This window comes from Hevea brasiliensis, chromosome 4 (genome assembly GCF_030052815.1).
Source record: "Hevea brasiliensis isolate MT/VB/25A 57/8 chromosome 4, ASM3005281v1, whole genome shotgun sequence".
NCBI lineage: Eukaryota > Viridiplantae > Streptophyta > Magnoliopsida > Malpighiales > Euphorbiaceae > Hevea > Hevea brasiliensis.
Window position 1 is genome coordinate 17,329,367 of NC_079496.1, and position 21,303 is coordinate 17,350,669.

Below are 21,303 nucleotides of genomic sequence, written 5' to 3' on the forward strand. Positions count from 1 at the left end.
CTAAGGCGCATTAAAAGCATTAAAAGCTATTCCAACATCATACATCCATCGTGCTATGGCAACACAAGCACGCTCCCTTAACTCCTTTTTAGCTGGACTATTTTCATCAATGGTAGTTTGCCTCATATTTTTTCCCAAAACAGCAGGTCTAGGGGAAAAATAACAGTCAATAGGCCCTCTACTACTTTGTGGTGGTAAAACTTTTGGTTTTTTAAAAGCACTAGTACCTGTAACTTCCAGTACTTGCCTTCTTCTTTCACTGCCAATTTCTTGCATCAACTCTTCCTCTTCCTCATTTTCATCTAATCCCAGTACTTCAACATCATCAAATTCAGGTGGTCTTTCCATATTCATAATTGATTTTTGCTCTCTTTTTTTAGCAATGAATTCCTGCATTTGATTCCTTACATCTTCTGGACATTTTGGACACCGAATTACATTTTTGTAACCTCCAGCAAGATGTTGCTTGATTCTATTAATTCCTCCTTTGTAAACTTTCATACAGTACATGCATTGAAGATCATTGGTATTGTTTTCACTAACTTGAATTACATGTGCCCATCCTGGGTCCGTTCTTCTACTACTAGCAGAAGATCCAGATGTATTATTCTTATCACCCATTTATAATCTAACAAAAAAATTAACAAGAATAAAAAATAAATTAATTAACAACAAATTAACAATATCCAATATAAATTAAATAAGTAATTAACAAGAATAATAAGTAAAAAGTAAAACAGTAAACTAATTAACAACAAATTAACAATGCCCATATAAATTAAACAATTAATTAATAAGAACAAAAAGTAAAATCATAAATTAACAATGCCTATATAAATTAAACAATTAATTAATAAGAACAAAAAATAAAATCATCAAATTAATAATAAATTAATAATACCATATAAAATAAACAACTAATGTCTAATTAACAAGACAAAAAGTAAAACTAATTAATCTAACAACTAATTAACAATGATAAGAAGTAAAAAGTAAACTAATTAACAACAAAGTAATAATGTCCATATAAATTACACAATTACTTACTAAGAACAAAAAGAAAAATAATCAAATTAACAATAAATTAATAATACCCATATAAAATAAACATCTAATATCTAATTAACAAGAAAAAAAGTAAAATTAATCAAATTAAAACTAATTAACAATAATAACAAGTAAAAGGTAAACTAATTAATAATAAATTAACAATACCCATATAAATTAAACAATTAATTAACAATAATAAAAAGATAAAAAATTAAATTAACAATAAATTAATAATACCTATATAAAATAAATAATTAATTAATAAATAATGTCTAATTAACAAATCAAATTAATAAGAATAACAAATAAAAATTAAACTAAATACCAACAAATCAACAATACCCATATTAATTAATCAACTAATTAAACAAAAATACAAAGTAAAATAATTAATTTATCAATACCCATAAAATTTAAATAATTAATTAACAAAAATAAAATAATTAAATTAATAAATAAATAAATAAATAAATAATAATAACTAATTAATTAAAAGGAGGAGAAGAAAAAAAAAAGAAAAAATAAAAGGGACTGCTGAAAGAAGAAGGAGAGGAGAAAAAAAAAAAAAAAAAAAAAAGAAAAAATAAAAAACAGAGCAGCAGGAAAGGGACGTGCAGTAGAAGAAAAGTGAGATCCAAAACAGAGGAGAGCAGCAGTAGAAGAAAAGTGGAGAGGGAGAAAAAAAAAAAAAAAAAAAAAGGACCTCAGAGCGATCGGCAAGCAGCGCAGCAGCAGGAAAGAAAGAAAAAAAAAAAAGAGGACCCGAGAGAGAGATCGACAGAGGTGGAGAGGGAAGGAGAAAAAAAAAAAAAAAAAAAGGGAACAGAGAGAGAGATCGAAGCGGGAGAAGAAGAAGAAGAAGAAGAAGAAGAAGAAGAAGAAGAGCGTACCTGTTGTCGTCGAGGTTGAGCCGTTGAGGAGCGTCTTCGTGAGGTTGAGAAGAAAAGGCTGTCTGCTGGTGGAATGGCTGACGGTACGCAGATAAACTTATCGATTTTTTAATTTTTTTTTTTTTAAAAAAAAAAAAAAAACACACTTTACCGTTGCTGTGAAGAGGCGTCGCCTCTCGCCTGCGTCGCCTCTCGCCTCTCCGGCCGGAGGCGTCGCCTCCTCTAAGCCGAGCCAGGCGTTCCAGTCGAGGCGACAGAGGGGCGCCTCGCCTCGCCTGGCGCCTCGCCTGGGCGCCTTGCTCGCCTTTGATAACACTGCTTCCACTAGGTAGAGCGGGAGGAGGGAGGGCAAATTTGTGGCATGGATGTTGTGATGAGCCACCACCTGCCTTACCATGTTGATGGAGAGAAGCCGTATTTCTACCATTTTTTTTCTTCGTGTCAATATCAGCTGACTGATCACTTGAATTACTACCTGCAGCACTAGCTCTACTCCTTGTTTTAAACTTTTGCACAGCGTGAACATCAGGTGAAGGGTCACTTGCTCCCTTAATATTCGAACTAGTGCTTTCTGTTGCAACATCAAACAAAAAGGTAAAACAAAATGCAGTGGATAATCCAAGAAGTAATGAAATATTACAGAACCATGATATCATTAGGTGAATAAGGAACCAAATAATAGGATCTTTTCATTAGGGCCGATGCTTATTATAAGCAACTGTCTTAAATTGAAGGAAAATGAAAAAAAGCTTATGATAGTGTTCCATGAGATGTCTTATGGAGAGTGTTAGAACAAAAAGGGATATCTATTAGGTACATACAAGTATTGAAAGACATGTATGAAGGAGCAACTACTATTGTGCGCACAGTGGAGGAGACACAATAGATTTTCCTATCTCAGTTGGATAACACCAAGGTTCAGCTGTAAGCCCTTATCTTTTTACATTAGTTTTAGATGAATTAACGAAACACATACAAGAGAGTATCCCTTGGTGCATGATGTTATAGTTCTGATATATGAGACGCAAGAAGGAGTTAATAGAAAGCTAGAGCTTTGGAGAAGTACTCTAGAGTCAAGGGGCTTTAAGTTAAGTAGAACGAAGACAGAATACATGCATTACAAGTTTAGTGAAGGCCGAACTGGTGATGGGGAAGGAGTTAGTTTGGATGAAGTTAGTTTGGATAGAGTGATACTGTCCCAAAGTAATCACTTTAAATATCTCGGCTCAGTCCTTCAAGTAGATGGGGGATATGTGAGGAGAATGTTAGTCATAGGATTAAAGCCGAATGGTTGAAGTGGAGACGTGCCACGAGAGTTTTATGTGATCGCAAAATTCCTAATAAGTTGAAAAGAAAATTTTACCGTACAGCCATACGACTGGCTATGTTATATGGTAGTGAGTGTTGAGCACTGAAGGAGTCGTATGTGTCTAAGATAAGAGTTGCGGAGATGAGAATGTTAAGATGAATGAGTGGCCATACTATATTAGATAAAGTTCGTAATGAGAGTATTAGAGAAAAGGTAGGAGTGGTACCAATTGAGGATAAGTTGAGAGAAGAGAGATTGAGGTGGTTTGGTCATGTGAAGCGTAGACATACGGAGGCTCCAGTTAGACAAATAGAGCATATTAAGGTAAATGACAGAAAGAAAAGAAGGGTAGACCTAAACTGACTTGGAGGAGAGTAGTACAACATGATCTAGAAGTATTACACATTTCCGAGGATTTAACCCAAAATCGTTTAGAGTGGAGAAAGAGAATCCATAGCCGACCCCAAATTTTTGAGATAAAGGCTTAGTTGAGTTGAGTTGACTAATACTCTATATATACCTAAGTTCTCTACACACTTTGGAGACTTTTCTTAAGATTGACAATTGATTTGAGTTAATAAAATTGAGAATTTGTTTCTCTATCTTTGAGAATTGTTTCTCATCTCTATATTACCCTTGGTTCTATTGGTTCAACATCAACTTACTAGGGCTTTTAAGACTACCTACTTGTAGAAAGAAATGATTCTCCTTAATTTCAATTAATTTGTACATGGATATATATATACAATTGATTCCTATAATTGTGTTCTACTAATTAGGAAGAAATCCTAAATAGGAATACAGAATATACAGAAAAATAATATAATGATTGACTTTCCATAACACTCTCCCTCGAGTTGGAGCATAGATGTTAATCATGCCTAACTTGTTACAAATGTAGTCAATCCAAGCTCCATTCAAAACTTTTGTGAAAATATCTCCTAACCGCTCTCCAGTTTTGATGTGTCATGTTGAGATGATCTATTGTTGAATTTTTTCACGAACAAAGTGACAATCAATCTCAATATGTTTGGTCCGCTCATGAATCACCGGATTAGAAGTAATATGGAGAGCAGCTTGATTATCACACCACAATTTCGCAGGCAGGGAGGTCTTAAAACCTGTCTCATCTAGTAATTGAAGTATCCACATTACCTCACATACTGATTGTGTTATGGCTCTGTATTCCGATTCAGCACTAAATCGAGAAACTACACTCTGCTTCTCCAAGACACCAAATTTCCTCCAATAAAAACGCAATATCCAATAGTTGACCTCCTGTCAACCTTAAATCCAGCCCAGTCGGCATCTGAAAAACATTCAACATTCAAATGTCCATGATTACCATATACATGATTACCATATAACAAACCTCTTCCTGGAGCGCCCTTCAGATAACACAAGATTTGTCCTAAGGCTTCCCAATGAGCAACAGTTGGAGAAGACATAAACTGACTTACCACACTAACGACATAAGCAATGTCAGGACGAGTAACTGTAAGGTAGTTCAATTTTCCTACCAATCTCCTGCATCTCTCTGGATCTTCAAACAACTCACTATCCCCTGCTAACAGATGTAATTTTGGAGTCATTGGTGCACTGCAAGGCTTAGCACCTAATTTTCCTGTCTCTGTCAATAGATCGAGGAAATATTTTCTTTGAGATAAGAAAATACCCTTCTTACTTCTCATAACTTCAATACCCAAGAAATACTTTAACAATCCCAAGTCTTTGGTTTGAAACTGAGTTTGGAGGAAGGTTTTAAGAGATAAAATACCTGCAGAGTCACTCCCAGTGATGACAATGTCATCCACATAGACTACCAGAAGAATTAGACCAGCCTTAGATTGCCTATAAAATACTGAGTGATCACACTTACTCTTTTGCTTACCAAATTCTTGTACTACTTCGCTGAATCTCCCAAACCAGGCCCTAGGACTTTGTTTCAAGCCATAAAGAAACTTTCAAAGCCTATAAATTTTACCCAACTCCTCCTGAGCAACAAACCCAAGTGGTTGCTCCATATACACCTCCTCCTGAAGATCACCATGAAGGAGAGTATTCTTGATATCCAATTGGTGCAAGAGCCAATCATATGTAGCTGCTAAAGAGATAAACAAGCGAATAGAAGTAAGTTTAGCTACAAGAGAAAAAGTGTCAGAGTAATCAACCCTATATGTCTGAGCATATCCTTTTGCCACAAGGCGTGCTTTTAACCTAGCCACAAAATCATTAGGATTTACCTTTACTGTAAATACCCATTTGCAGCCAATAGCTTTCTTACCAGTGGGCAAAGGCAACAGTTCCCATGTACCATTAGCATCTAAAGCCTCCATTTCCTCTTTCATAGCAGCACACCAACTAAGATGAGACAGTGCCCCACCAACAGTATTAGGGATAGGAACAGAATCTAAAGAAGTAACAAAACACCGAGAACAAGAAGACAATTGATTATAAGAAACAAAAGAAGAGATAGGATAAGTGCATGAACGCTTACCTTTACGAAGAGCAATGGGTAAATCTAGGTCAGAACCATGATCAGTATGAGGTACAGGATCTCCCAACAAAGTAGTTGGTGGAGGATCTGAGTCAGAAATCTTCAATCCCCTGGAATAAACATGAACAACAGGAGATCGAGTAGGTCTAGAAACAAAAGGAACAGGCTGTGGGAGAGGACTAAACATTGGTTGGACAGCATATATTAAGAGATCATCCTCCTCCCCCTGACTCTCATACACAAATGATTGAGGAAAGAATGGAGTGGACTCAAAAAATGTAACATCTGCAGAAACAAGATAACGATTAAGAGTAAGAAAGAAACAGAGGTACCCTTTTTAGAGCTGGGAGTATCCAAGAAAGACACATTTGAGAGACTTCGGATCCAATTTAGTAACCCGTGGACGAATATCACGCACAAAACAGGTACAACAAAAAATACGGGGTTCAACAAGGAACAAAGATTTTGTTGGAAACTAAGCAGTATAAGGAATATCCCCATTAAGGATAGAAGGTGGCATACGATTGATCAAAAAACATGCCGTAAAAACTGCATCCGCCTAAAAGTGTTTAGGAACTTTCATATGAAAAAAAAGAGCACGAGTTACCTCAAGAAGATGCCGATTTTTTCTTTTGGCCACGCCATTTTGGAATGGGGTATCAACACAGGAAGACTGATGAAGAATGTCATTTTGTGTCATACAAGACTGAAATTGTGCTGAAAAATATTCTTTGGTATTGTCACTTCTTAATATACGCACATAAATATTAAATTGAGTTTTGATTTCATTACAAAAAACATAAAAGATAGAAAACAACTCAGAACGATTCTTCATTAAATATAACCATGTAATACGAGAGTAATTGTCGACACCATATTTTGGCCGACCTCCGAAGTCAAGGGACTTTTTAATCGACTTTATAAGCCGCTCTCAAGCGATGTCTTTCGATCACAAATGATTTTTTCGAACTCATCGATTGCTCGACCACGGAATGAACCGATCCCACACTTAGTTACTTGTTTTTCGATCTCTTATCAAATGGGTTCGAACCAATGTCGGGTCTCCGTACCATCCAGTATTGCCCCCCGATCTCTCTTTACAAATATTGTGGAAATTCATTTAGCTAATGCTAGAATCAGGCTTCTCACTTGAATGTCCCAAATATTCCTTAAAATAAAGTTAAGTTTTCTGTCCGGTCTAATGACGATCCCGATATTAAGAATTCAAATCAAGTCTTTCCAATTCTAATGTTCTAAAGTTTTACCCGGTGTTTGGTCATGGTTGAGTCCGATCTCATGCTTACAATGTTTTTCCAACCTCATATACTTAGGTTAATAGTTGCTTTTAAGTTTAATGTTCTAATAGGTTCAAACAATCAAGTACTAATACAATTGGGACGCTTTCCGATCTCATAAAGAAATTGAACAAAAAAGAGAGGACTTCAATTCATTTCAAAATAAAAATTTATAAGTCATTCGGCTGGAGGGTCTCCCCCAGCCTGCTCCCCTGATACATTATCAATTCTCTAATTCTCTCTCTCTCTCTCTGGCTCCTCGTCGCTCTCATCTTCGGCCGCTGGGGCGAGCTCATTCATCCAGGAGAAGTCCTCTTCAGGATACCGCTTCCTCAGCTCGGCCAGAAGGTCATTATGGGCGTCCACATAAGCCCCGGCCTCCTTTGTGGTGCTCTCCTCTTCCTTAGCTTGGAACTCCTCATCCTTGGCTCGGAGCTCTTCCTCCTTCGCTCGAAGGTCTTCAGCATAACGAGCGAGATCGGCAGACCAACCAGTTCGGGAGTCTTCAAGTTCTCGCTCCACCTTCGCTATCCTCTCCTCATAATGCTTCATCCAATCTTCCATTCTGGCGATATAGTCGTTAGCAGAGGAGAGCTGAACTTGTGCAGCTGAGGCGTCTTGACCGCCTTAAGGATCTCCTTCCTTAAGGCGTGGGCTTTCTCTCTGAGTACGTGCTGGTTTGCAATGGCCTCTAAGCCTAAGCTCATTGTTTGAGCTAAGATATCATCCATGCTCTCCTCTACCAACCGGTTTCGATCTTCTTGGAAACAGATGGAAGCTCCCATGACTTTAGCCAGGCCGGGATTCCCCCTTGTAGAGCGGTTCCTTTCCAGCGATTGGATCAGGAGTTAAGCGACCCAGGAAATTGTCCTAACCGTAAGACCCGAGGATTCCCCTTCCACATTGGAAGAGATCGAAGGAGGCGGGGAGGCGGAAGCTAGATTTGCTGAGGAGTAGGAGCGACGACCTCTACCTCAGGGATCGGTGGCTCCTGAGATCAGGGAGGAGAGCTCGGCACCTCTACTAATTCACGACGAGGGATCTGAGCATCAGCAATGGTGGCCCCTTCATCGCCCGCACTTTTCTGGAGACCTCCCTCTTTCGCCTGCGGCTCTCCTTGGAAGCATCACCACTCGCCATACCTACACAAAGAAGAAGTCAGTGAGTTCGCTAAGATTCAAAGACCAGAGATACGGGTAATACTAGGGCTGAGGTCAGAGAGCTGAAGCTCGTATTCTTCGTCAGTGATTAGCTGCATCATCCAATACTTTAGTTCGGCCATAACCGCATCTAAGCACGAGAATTTCTGTGCAAACGCCTGAGATTTTAACTCTTTCACCATGGCGTCTTCATCCTTATTTAAGGCGATCTTCTTCGGGATCGGAGCTACCAAGTGTTGCCAACTCCATGGGATACCCTCAAAGCTGTTCGGAATCTTGCTCCTCAATACCCACAAAGCTGTTCGGAATCTTGCTCCTCAATATGAAAAAGTGGTCCTTCCAATTCTTCAATGAAGAAGGGAGATCGGTAAATAGGGAGCAATTCGGCTTAGCCTGAAAGAACCAGAACTCATCATCCTTCCTTCGGGCAAGCCTATGTAGCTCGGCAAAGACTTTAGCCGTAGGTTCCAGTCCCTTAGCTCGGCAGAGGCCCCGGAAAGCTATTAGAGTCCGCAAGGAGTTTGGATGCACTTGAGCTACCAAGACGTGATGAAAATTTAGGACGGCCTTGTAAAATTCGTCCAAAGGAAAACGGAGCCCGGCCTTCAGCTGCTCTTCGTATACTATGATGAGATCGACCTGATTAAAGAAGTTGTAACATCCTCACTTTAGCTAGTCCGTACAGTCTACTGTTCCGGCGACCAATGTCTGTCTGGGCAGTTAGAATGTTTGAAATTATAATTAGACTAGAGTGGGGAGTTATAAAGAAACCAAATAATGCTCATAAAAATCAAGAAAAATTTTTAGAAACGAAAAACACTAAGGTTAAACGAGCTGAAACCCCAGTGATGAGTAACCCGAAGGGGAAGTGACGGTGAAGGCCGTTAACAACCCTAAACTCGGGAAAAACTTCATAAAATAATTTTTGGGACCTCAGGGAACGATTATTGGGGTTTGCATGACAATAGAATGTTAAGAAAACACAAGGAAAATTTAATCAATTGGTACACACAATTTTGGCTCGTTAAGCCAAATGGAGGGCATTTTAGTCATTTCGTCTTCAAAGATGATTTTTGACCAACTTGTCCATTTATGTAAGTGAATTATATAACATAAAATATAAACAAATATTGATGAAAAATTATTTCAAAATGAATAGGAAAGGAAAGGAAAGAAAAAGAAAGTAAATTGAATTTATTACCTAATGCTTATGTAAGCATGAGGTAATTAATTCCTTTGGCCAATTAAATTTATGAAACACAATTAAAATACATAAAAGAGGACAGAAATCTGGAACAAACCAGCAGCCCTCTCCCATCTTCAAAACATCACCCATGCTCTCCCTCACTCCTCCATTAACAAGCTTCCAAACCTTCATTTTTCCTAGTTTTCTTTCAACAAAAACCCTAAGTGTCAACACAAAATATTGATATTTCATCTTGGTGAATTTTTTGGGAGCAAAAAGAAGCATAAAAGAAGAGTTCTTGCAAGCTTTGGATTAGCTCCATTAGAGGTTAGTGACTAAACTTGATTTTTATCTTTCAATTCATGTTGAAGGAGTGGTATTTGATGCAAATTTACAAGAAAATTTAGTAAACATCATGTGTATGTCTTGCTTAAAATTCCAGCAGCCTTGAACTTGGTAGGGTTTTGAAGAATTCTTAGAATTAAAATGGTATTGTGGCTGCCCTTAACATTAATATATTGGTTAGGATATTGAAAGGTAAGTGAATGTAAGTTTTGAGATGGTTGAGCTAGGGTTTGAACATGAAATGGAGACTTTGAGTATGTAATGGTGAAAATGAGTTTTAATGGTCAATTAGTGACCATTTGTTTATGTGTAAACAAGAAATGAAGTGGTTTGTGTAGTAGGAATGGAGGTTAGTGTGGCTGCCCTTGGTGACCTGCAAGACTATGCATGAGTCCAGCAGGTTTGAGCAGCAATAACTGGAGTTGTAGAGTTTCAATTGGTGCAAGACCAATTGGACATGAAACTAGACACATAATGGCACAACTTTGGTGAAGAAACCATGCCCAGAAAACCAAACCAAGTTGACCTAAAGATTGCCCTAATCCGGGTGACCTGCATTCTGCCTGGGCAAAATGACCAAATGAACAGTGTTTAGTCATTTGGCCATAACTCAGTGTAGAAAGGTCCAATTGACCTGAAATTTTACTAGAAACAAGCTGAGATATAGACCTACAACTTTCATGAAGAAACCTAACCCAAATTATGACCATAACATATTCAAAAAGTGACCTGCAGTCACTGCTCAAAATACTGTAGATTTGGTCAGTCCAGAAAATCTGGAAAATTTGTAATCCGGCCAGTTGTGGTTTTTGGGCCATAACTTGAGCTACAAAACTCCAAATGGAGTGATTCAAAAAAAGAAATGTAACTAGACAAAATAAGGAACAACTTTCATGTTGACCACTTTTCCAAATTCCCACTGCAAAAATGACTAATGGAACAGTAAACACAAAGCTTGAAATCTGAAAATTTTGGACAATTAACATTAAGCTTAGAAATGGCATTAGCAACCAATACCAACAATTTTAGAATGCAAAATGTGGTATGTTGGAGTATTAAAACAAATGTACCTATCGTCCATGTAAAAGCCAACATTTTGTTGACTAATGAATTAAATAGTAACACCTAAACTTGAATTTCAAGAATTGTATAATTTAATAGTGTAACATGCCCTAGTACACCTAGCAAGATTGGTTTGGATAAGTTGGCATGCCAATAGGGTTCTGTTAGCAGTACTGCATATGGCTTCATGCCATTCTGTGTTCTATGGCCTCACGTACCATTCTATAACATAATAGCCTTTCGCTATGTTATTTGAGTTGTTATACTTAGGTTTTATCCCTGATAATTATTACAGCTTATTAGCTGTTCTGTTGCACACCGGGAGATACAATGTGACCGATGGTGTGATGGTCCGAGGTACTTAGCACCCAGTGCCAGTTTACCCGTTTATCCAGTCCAGTCAACTAGTATGAGTTACTCGGGCAATAATAATGAATCTTACAAATTTTTAATCAAATTATACTGCAATAAATACCAGAAATTAAGTCTACCAAAATTGTAAACATACATTCTGCATATTTATATTATTTTAGTTATTTTATTTTATTTTATATTGTCACCACTAAGCAGAATTGCTTAGCGCGTCGCTTTTGCCACGCGCATAAATCTTTGAGACATAGCTGGGAGCCCAGGACATCAAACCGGTGAACTTTGAGTATCATCGAGTCCAGAGTCACCTCACATCTACAGTGCACTTGGTAGGACATTAGGACTTTGGGTGGCATTTTGTATTTTGTATTTTGTATTAGTTTTGATTGTAATTACAAACTCTTGAACTTATGTGATAATGTAAAGATATGAAATTTCATGTTATTGAAATTTTCTGTATATTATGTTGAAAAATGAAATGTTGAGAAATATTCATGCATGTGCTTCAAGTGATGATGTGAACAGAAAAATTCTGAAAATAGTATTGAGATTTTGAGATTAAGTTAAGATGTGTGTATAATGGAGTTATGGACTTGAAAATTATATTGGAAGTGTCTTTTAAATAGGTTCAGAAGAACTGTTTTTCCAATTTATAGCCGGCACTCTGCCGGATTTTCTATAAAAATTACGGAAAAATTCAGATTTATCAAAAATTGTAAATAAATGAATTAAAAGGGATAAATTGTAATGGAAATATGAATTGGTGCTCTGACACACTGAGTGGCATATCTTGCTCGGCTATAATGTAGACGGGTAAGGAGTGTCACATAAGTAATCGGCCCGATAGTCGCCATAGCCCTTGATCAGTTCAAAGGAGTCGATCCGCAGGTTGTACTCTTGGCTTATAGATTGAAGATCGGTTTCTCTCAGGACCGAAGGCAACTCATCCACTGGCAGGTTTTCTCTTCTGGAAGATGCTCCTCGCCTCAACCTGGCGGCCGAACCAGTAACCGGAACGATAGCCGTGCTGGTTCAACAGCCTGATCTAATTACATCGCCCTCTTCCGAGGTCCACGAAACATGGACGGAAGGCAGGCTCACAGCTTGACCCTCGACGCCCTCATTTTCAAGAAAACAAAAAAGGTTAACCAAGAGAAGAATCAAAATCCTTACCAGAATGTGATCAGTGCCGGAAAAACTTGAAAAAACGAGAGAATGCTGAGATTGCTAGCAAAGTTCTGAAAATGACATAAGGGAGCAAATGACTGACCCACCCCCTATTTATACCCGTCTGAGCATTTAATGCTCACAAAGTCCCAAGCGGCGCATCGGTTAGAGGAATCGGCTCGCTTTCCTGACACGTCGGGGAAAGATTCCAGAAACACAATAATAAGACCAAATTAAAGAGATCGGTTAGCTAGGGCTATCGGATTGAGCAAACTTTCAAAGCCACAGATCGGCTAATGACGATTCAGTTAGAGATCATATCGGATATGCACATAAGAGATCGAAAAAATAACTAATGCAATAATAAAATAATAACCTTCAAATAAAATTTCATTTCATTTCCAAAAGGTCGAATTACATCATTTGGGCGATCTCAAGAGATCGGATTACATCATTAAGGGAATCTTTAAAGATCAGATTACATAATTTGGCAGATCTCTAAAGATCAATACTACATCTTACCCAGTAAGGGCCTAGTCTTGTAGCTGAATCAAAAGATGTGTTTGATCAGAAAGCCAGCCACAAATATTGGATAGATGTGCAGCTCAGATAGGGTGACTATGACTCTCATGATGGTGAGCGGAGTCATCGTCGATGTCATCGACCAGAATAGAGCTGCAGTCGGGACGCCCGATGTGGTGAGGAGCCAAATGAACTTCAAGAGGCGGTCACCAACATTAAAATTGAAATTAGCAGTCCTCTTGCTCGAGACCGGTCCACTGATTATACCGGTAGACCGATTCGAGATCGGCACAATCATCACTTTCGATCTTGATCGATAAATTAGTCTGATTCCCTCACTGTCATTAGATGTTGTCCTCATGGTTTTCCGATCGCCGGGATCGTAAATTTTCAGGCGAAGGGCGAAGAAAACAGACGGAAAAAGATCAAAAACAGTCACCATAATCAGAAATATTATCGGAAAAACTAGAATTGGAGAAATGGAGAAACTGAAGGAGGAGAAGTGAAGTGGGGAGGGGATTTCCCTGTTGGTGCATATATACAGGGGTTGGACATTTATTGCATGCAGAAATCGAAGCAGATGCATCGGTAACAGAATAATTAATGGCGTTGACCAAGGCAAGTTTGATAAGGAAGAAAGATCTAGAATGGGAGAGACCGAGAAATGAGAAGGGACCTGATACTAGAGAGATCAGAAAAGGGGAGGGTCATAATAGGGAGATTGGAAGAAATAGAGATCGAAAAGCACAGAGGGATTAAAATAACTTTCAATCAACTCTCTTCATAATCAGAGCCGAGTTAGTTAAAGCGTTGTAGGCGGATCAAATCTTCACCGAACGCCTCAGTTGCAGAAACGCCTACCTAGTTGACAGACGCCAAAACATTTATGGCAATTCTGTACACCTCGATCTCCACCGTTGATCATACTTGTAAGTACGAACCCGGAGCCCTTGGATCAAAAAATAGACGATAGGATCGGCGCTTTTTATTCCCAGCCCTCGGATCCATCTTGTAAGACAAGACCCTGAGCCGTTAGATTAAGAGAAGAAACGACGGATGTTCTGAATGAAATCTCAACCCTCCATTTTGATTCTCTTTAATTCTCAGACATTGGATTGTCCTTTTGAATCTAAACCCTCCGTCTCCCCTGATGAGATCCTGACCCTTCATAAAGAGCACCCGTTCCCTATAAATATCTGCATGCAATACTGTAGAAGGGACGGGCAAAAAGGTGATGGAGATTATGGTGGAAAGACTTTGAAATTTGATTCAGTCTTGCTACTTTGCCATTCTGAGCTTTTGAGAAACTTTGGAAACCAGTTTTCTTAAGTATCTTCATCGAAGGAGTTCTGAACCCTGAAATTTTCATTTTCAGTGTCTGTTCATTGCTCCGTAAGGCTATTTTCTTTGTTCATTTTCATTCTGACCGCCTTAATATTAGTATATTACTCTCCAAGCTTAACTACATTCTGACCCGGTTCCCGTCGCTTCGACTCAACTGCATTCCGACCTGGTTCCCGCTACTCCGAAATAAGCATTAGTCCCTCGGCCGTCAGCTTTCAGCTCTGCAATATTTGAGGATTCTGGAGTCATTCCATCCGTCTCCTTAACTCCCCACAGGTAAGCGTCTAAACTATCATTCTGTCGAATACCCTTGTTTAATTTCTCCAGTTTTCTTTTGAAATTTCTTCTATATCCAATTGCATTAAAATCTCAAAATAGATTGTTCAGTCAAATAGTTATTTCCTGTGTCTTCGTTTATTTTTCATTTCCTTCAAGAGTAGACCTTCAATTCACTGACAGCTTGTAAGTATTCAAAAGGACATAAGCAGGAATGTTTCGATGTGAGAATTTTCAGTCAAATAAAAATGACAAAAGGTTAGTTGTAACAATAGGTCGAATAGTAGGTCAAACAAATAAGTAATGGGGTCGAGCTACGAAACAAGCCTAGGAGATAACATAATAGAGCGGGAACCGAGATAGGATCGGGCCCCGGACTAGTAACTAAAAAGATCGGATATTGCCAACCAAAGAGTTCTGATAAGGCGATCACATAGGAGATCGGTGAGAAGTCCGGTCTTGTATTTACCCTCTAGTTATAAGGCTCAGTTGGTTAGGAGAAGCTCTGCACCGGTTTCTTGCGCCCCCACTTGGCCTGAATCTTTAGTTCAAAGCCCTTACGATATGTGATCCTAGCGAATATTTTAAGAGATCGAGGGAGAGTTCTTACCTGATTCTCATTCCAAATTTAAACACGGAGATCGGAGGAGAGTTCTTATCCGAGACCCTTTACTTAAAACTTTAAACCGAATACTTTAAGAAATCGGGGGAGAGTTCTTACCTGATTCTCATTCAAATTTAAATAAAACACGGAGATCGGAGGAGAGTTCTTATCTGAGATCCTTCACCCAAAACTTTAAACCCGATTCTCATTCAAAATTTAAATAAAACACGGAGATCGGAGGAGAGTTCTTATCCGAGACCCTTCACTTAAAATTTTAAACCAAATATTTTAAGAGATCGGGAGAGAGTTCTTACTCAATTTTCGCCAAAATCTTAATAATGTACGCGGAGTTCGGAGGAGAGTTCTTATCTGAAATCTCCCGCTTAAAACTCTAAAAAAATATATCTAGAGATCGGTAGAAACTTCTTATCCGAGCTCTCTTAACAAAATCCAAATTAAAATAACACAACTCCAATACACAAGATAACTTTACTCGACACCTATTCACTAAAGGGCCATCTTATGAACTCGTGTTCTTGGGCAATCCAAAATGAGTGAAATATCAAATATTCATTTATTTCGCACAAAGGATTAACATCATCACTATCCCAACCTCTAATTATCTTTTTAATTTATGAAGAGCATAACATTAAATCTGTTTACCCTCGTTGAGGGACGAGGCGGGGTGCCTAACACCTTCCCCACCCGTATACGGACCCCGAACCTAGAATCTTTGTTTTCGAAGTGGTTTCTTTTTAATCTATTTTCATAAATGGTTTTCTTTAATTTCCCTCAAAATTAAAGTGGCGACTCCTCACTTTACCCACTTCAGTGAAGAGCTTCGTCCAGGCGACCGCAAAACCCTTGCTACAGTAATCATCAACAAAAATAACAAAATAACGAAATTCAGTTTTAGAAGTAATAGAACAAGGACCCCAAACATCAGCATGAACTAACTCAAAAGGGAATGAAGCCCGTTTATTGACTCTAGACACAGAAGGCAAACGATGATATTTTGCAAACTGACACGACTACTGATAAAGACTGAAACTGAGTACACAGCTTCTTCATGTTAGACAAAGAAGGACGGCCCAATTCACAATGAGCTTCAAGAGTGTTAAGGTACTGGAACAAACAAGCGACCGCGGTACATGATTTTCCAGAATGTAGAATGCAGAGACCACCTGACTCACGTCCTCTACCAATAATCTGCTTCGTCGTAAAATCCTGAAACAAACACTGGTCAGAAAAAAAGAAAACAGAATAATTTAAGATACGAGTAAGTTTACTAACAGAAAGTATATTAAAAGAGAATTTTGGTAAACACAAAACAGATGACAAAGAAATTAACGAAGTCAGGTTCGCAGTTCTAGAACCCATGACACAAAAAGTAGAACCATCAGCTAAAGTAACAGTAGAGGAAGTGAGATTAGACTGAAAAGCAGATAGAAGACTAGAATTACCTATCATGTAATCTGTCGCACTAGAATCAATAACCCATTTGGATGAGGAAGACACAAGGCATGTAATGGATTTACCTGACTCAGCGATCGCAGTGACAAGGGAACTAGTAGGCTTTAGAGATGCCTGATACTGGAAAAACTATGCAAAATTCTCTGCAGATACCAAAACAGTTTTCTCAGAGAAACATACAGTAGAATCCTCTGCTGCCATATTTACCATCTGTGATCACTGATTTTTCCTCTGAAGTTGTGGACAATTATATTTTGTATGGCCAGACTCATGGCAATAATAACAAATGACTCCTCTTGAGTCCTGATTAGAACTAGCCTCCCCATTACGCTGATGACCTCTGCTGCCTGTAATTCCTCCTCTACTTCCTCTTCTATTACCCTGTTGTCCCTTTGAATTATGGCTAATAAGAGCACTACTGGCAGGCTGTGAAGATTGAGTACTCTCTGTATGAAGGACCCGTGTGAACGTTTCATGCAAAGAGGAAATTTTAGAACTGGAGAGAATCTGAGATTTAGCAGTCTCATACTCTGAAGGAAGGCCTGCAAGAAAACTCATAATAGCCGGTTGCTCCCGTTAGGCCCGCTGAACTTTCACATCAGGACTAAAAAGCAACAATACATTAAGTTCCTCATATACCTGTTTAAAATCCATAAAATAAGCCGTAAGAGCTTATCCTTTTTCTTAGCACGGTAAAATGCCTTACAAACATCATAAATACGGGAGATATTCCCTTTACCAGAATACAGAAAATCTAAGTAATTCATCAATTCCTTAACAAATTCACAGTGATTAATTAAACTAATTACCTCACTGTGAATCGAGTTTCGAAGCTGCAAAAACAACCGAGCATCCTCCCTTAGCCAAGTTTGTCGTGTGTCATTAGTAGGTGGGTTTTTAATAAGGTGATCATCCTTATCAATGCTACGAAAATAGACCCTAACAATCTTACTCCACTCCAGGTAATTCGAACCATTAAGTTTATGTTCCGTGATTTTAGTCGTCACCGGAATCACATCAGAAATAACATTCTTATTGTGTGCCATTTGTTGAGACAAAGAAAACTAACCAAAACGCTAATTCAAAGTGCTTACAGCCGCAAAACAACCCAAAATCACAAATTAAGCAAATACCAAAATAGGATCTGAGAGCCAAACCTCAGAAGTCCTTTAATAGTATACTAGATCAGGCAACAGCACACAGTGGTGGTGGAATTAGAGGGTTGAGGCGACACCAGCAATGCTGATCGGAGCGAAATGGCAAGTAGAAGCGCCTCCACGCACCAGCAAGTGAAGAAACGGCGAGAACTTGAGTTGGGCGTGAGCCTCACGCGCTTGGATTCCGGTAATCGGATCAGAGGAGACGACCGGTCGGCGGCCAAGATCTCTCCTAAGCTGGGTGGTGAGAACAAATAGTCACCCTAAATAGATGACCTAAAGTAACAGTGGGTTTCAGTCCAGAAACTAAGGGAAAGAAATTCCAGATTTAGATTCCTTAATGAATCTACTCTGATACCATGTAGAAAGAGATGATTCTCCTTAATTTCAATTAATCTGTACATGGGTATATATACAATTGATTCCTATAATTGTATTCTACTAATTAGGAAGAAATCCTAAATAAGAAATCTTAAATAGGAATACAAAAAATACAGAGAAATAATATAGTGATTGACTTTCCATAAAACTACTCTAGAAAAAAATATAGGAAGTAGAGTTCTATTCTACTGAGGAATTTTGTGATCCCTTATTAGTATTGGATTTAGGGTTACTAATCCTTATATTAGTAGGATTGCAAATACTCTATATATACCTAAGTTCTCTACACATTTTGGAGACTTTTCTTATGATGGACAATTGATTTGAGTAAATAAAATTGAGAATTTGTTTCTCTTTTCTCTTGATAATTTGTTTCCCTACCGTTGAGAATTTGTTTCTCATCCTTTTGTTCCCTTTGTTTTCTTGGTTCTACATCCCCATCTCTATATGCCTTGCAATTGGTAATTGAATGAGGACCAAAAATGGAATTCCCTGTGTCTGCTTTTCCATAATAATAATAATAATAATTAAAAAAAAAAAAACAATTAGCTGATTATGGTCTACCAAATGTGGTCCTGAGAAGGGTATGTCAGATAATCCTACATTTTGGCACCTTTTCAAAACAAATGCCCAACTCAAATTTTGAGGATTTTGGGGTGACAAAGGGGAAAAATTATAATAATTCAAATTAAAATCTTTCCACGAAGAAATCAGCCGGCAATCAACTTAAAAACTATCTCTAATTGTTTAACTTCAACCAAGGGACCATACTCATTTTTGTTTTCCCTGCCAAAGCTTAAGGAATAAACCTTCATGGACAGATTATTTCCTTGTGATTTGAAATCTTTCAATCAGGTCAAGACTTGTAATTAACTGGTTAGCATCAATACCAAAAGAGACTACACCTAGAACATATAAATGCCAAAATTATTCATATTTGATGCAAAAAAATAGCAGACATGTTAAAACAAATTAGCTGACTTGCTTAAACCAAATAGCAAACATGTTTAAAACAAATCTTTACCGACTGTAAGGGAACCCCAAATAAAAACTAGGAGAGCGAGTGCAACCAAGAGCATCATTGCAACCCTTCTCCGCCCGAAGTACCGGCAAATAACAGGAAGAACCCGCTCTTTCTCCCTCAGACTTGACACCAGCATTTTGGAAGAAGATTTCCGTGCAATGGCTGGAAATTTTGCTGAGGCCTGTGACGAACCATAGCTTCCTCGTAGACCCAATGACCCCCCAGTCATTGTACTTCCAAACCCACAACTATACTTTTCATCTCCCTTCTTACAAAATCACTCTCAGAAACTATAATGTGAAAACAGAGTACAAATCAGTCTTGAAAATCATAACCTGCTTCCTTTATACTTCAATGATTTTGAATACCCACAATTTCACTTTTCATCTCCCCTTTCCTGAGCTGTCTCCACAAGCTCCTAGTCATTCACATAAAAGAAACCCACAATTATATTACAGCAATGCCAAATCAATCTCACCAGGTAAAACCCACTTCACTGAAATCTAAAAGCTGTCATATCAAAGGGAAAGCCCAAACAAGAAAGAAAAATAAATCCCCTATTGTTACTGAAAAATGAAGGCCTGAAAAGAAAACTCACGAGTAAATTAGGTCCAAAGACTGGACCCGGTTCTTAAATTTCACTCAAATATCACATGTCTACTTATCTAGTCTCAAATCCAATGTAGCTCCTGAATGTCCAAAACCCAAAAATGCAATTTAATCTCTTTAGAAAAACAAGGGAGCAAACTCAATTTTAATTCACATTAACTCAAAAACCCCATGTGCAAACACAATTCATTTCCACCAAAATCCAGTCTCCATCTACGAATCGAACCAAACAAATTCCAACAGAAATTCATTCCCAACTCCGAGCAAACACATTAACCACAAAACCACCACAAAACCACCTCAAAACCGCGTTTTATTTCTAAGAAAATCCAGTCTCTTACTGTAACTCCAACAAAATAAATTCCAACCGAAATTGATTCCCCAATTGAATCGCAATCCCGAACTCTATAAGCAACACTTCAAATCCATAAGAACACGAGTACATTCATATCGATCACCCAACGAAAAAAACATAAAGAAGGAAGAAAAGTAAGAAAGCAACTAACACACCCCAAAAATCCAGAATGACTTTGCCTCTGACAATGCGCATGGAAATCCCCTAACCTCGGATTTGAATTCTGATGCTGCTCTGAAACGGGCTTGTCAACATTCATCTTGCGTTCAAAATTTACTGTGCTACGCCTTTGAACCAAAGTTTTGCAAAAATAGGAGAGCGTGGCACTAGAAATTGAAAGTGAAGAACCCGTCGGTTGACACATGTAATTTTGCTACTTTTTCTTTTTTGTGGTCATCTACTCGTCTTTAGATTAGAATGGCAATATTTTTTTTTTTTTTTTAGTAATGTTTGATTATTTTATATTTGATTAATTATGATAATATTAAGAATTTTTTAGGGAATATTGTGATATTAAAATTAAATAAAACTACTGTAATAACTTTAATTTTTGTTTTGTTTTACTTGTTTATATATAATAATACACATGATTTTAAAAAAATATAAATTATTATAGTTAAAATAATAAATTTTTGTTTAATATTTTTTTTATATACTCTTCATTTATATTTTAAATTATTCTCATAACTAATGATTATATTTTTTTATATATATTAAATAAAAATATATTAATTAAACAATAAATAAATTATTATTTTAAAATAAAAATTAATATGTAATTTGAGACAAATAAAAAATAAAAGCAAACTTATCTTTTATAGTACAGTGAGATTATTATTTTTTGTTTAATTGATATGTGGTTTTGAGATTATTATTACAGAGAAAATGCTTGATTTTTAGACAAAATTCACAATTTATTGGTTTAGGATTTATTTATTTTGTAAAAAAGTAATTTATAAATAAAAATTATTTTTATAAAAATTATTTTTTAAAATATTTTTTATAAAAATATTTTTTATTATTTAATTGAAATATTAACTTATAACATAAGGTATATGTTTATGTATAAATGTTTTTACATTTTTAATAGATTAAATATCCACTTTTAACTCTTTAACTATTACTAAATAGTTAAAAAAGTCTGAATATTTTTTTTATTAAAAAAACCCTTTAACTATTAAAACAGATACAAATAAATCTTACATAATTTAATTTTAATTACCTAACT

The 21,303-nt window shown here is 37.3% G+C and overlaps 2 protein-coding genes across 2 annotated transcripts; both read right to left on the reverse strand.

The window, feature by feature from the left end:
* Window positions 1-2,257, reverse strand: LOC131179412 (uncharacterized). Its single transcript, XM_058146256.1, has 2 exons — window positions 1,941-2,257; window positions 1-628 (listed from the first exon to the last, which is right to left on the reverse strand). The coding sequence occupies exon 2, from the start codon at window positions 619-621 to the stop codon at window positions 1-3; it is 621 nt and encodes a 206-aa protein (XP_058002239.1). The 5' UTR covers window positions 622-628; window positions 1,941-2,257.
* Window positions 622-20,466, reverse strand: LOC131179413 (uncharacterized). The gene is made up of 6 exons (XM_058146257.1): window positions 20,285-20,466; window positions 19,112-19,800; window positions 18,469-18,585; window positions 2,087-2,511; window positions 1,941-2,017; window positions 622-628 (listed from the first exon to the last, which is right to left on the reverse strand). Exons 2-6 carry the CDS (start codon window positions 19,338-19,340, stop codon window positions 622-624), a joined length of 855 nt encoding a protein of 284 aa, XP_058002240.1. The 5' UTR covers window positions 19,341-19,800; window positions 20,285-20,466.
* Window positions 20,467-21,303: the final 837 nt, after the last annotated feature.

Coding starts and splice junctions, on each gene's coding strand:
- LOC131179412 (XM_058146256.1), bottom strand. CDS start 621: ATGGGTGATAAGAATAATACATCTGGATCTTCTGCTAGTAGTAGAAGA.
- LOC131179413 (XM_058146257.1), bottom strand. CDS start 19,340: ATGACTGGGGGGTCATTGGGTCTACGAGGAAGCTATGGTTCGTCACAG. Junction 18,586..19,111: donor TTGGGGTTCCCTTACAGTCG/GTAAAGATTTGT, acceptor ATGGAAAAGCAG/ACACAGGGAATTCCATTTTT. Junction 2,018..2,086: donor CTCTTCACAGCAACGGTAAA/GTGTGTTTTTTT, acceptor GCGTACCGTCAG/CCATTCCACCAGCAGACAGC.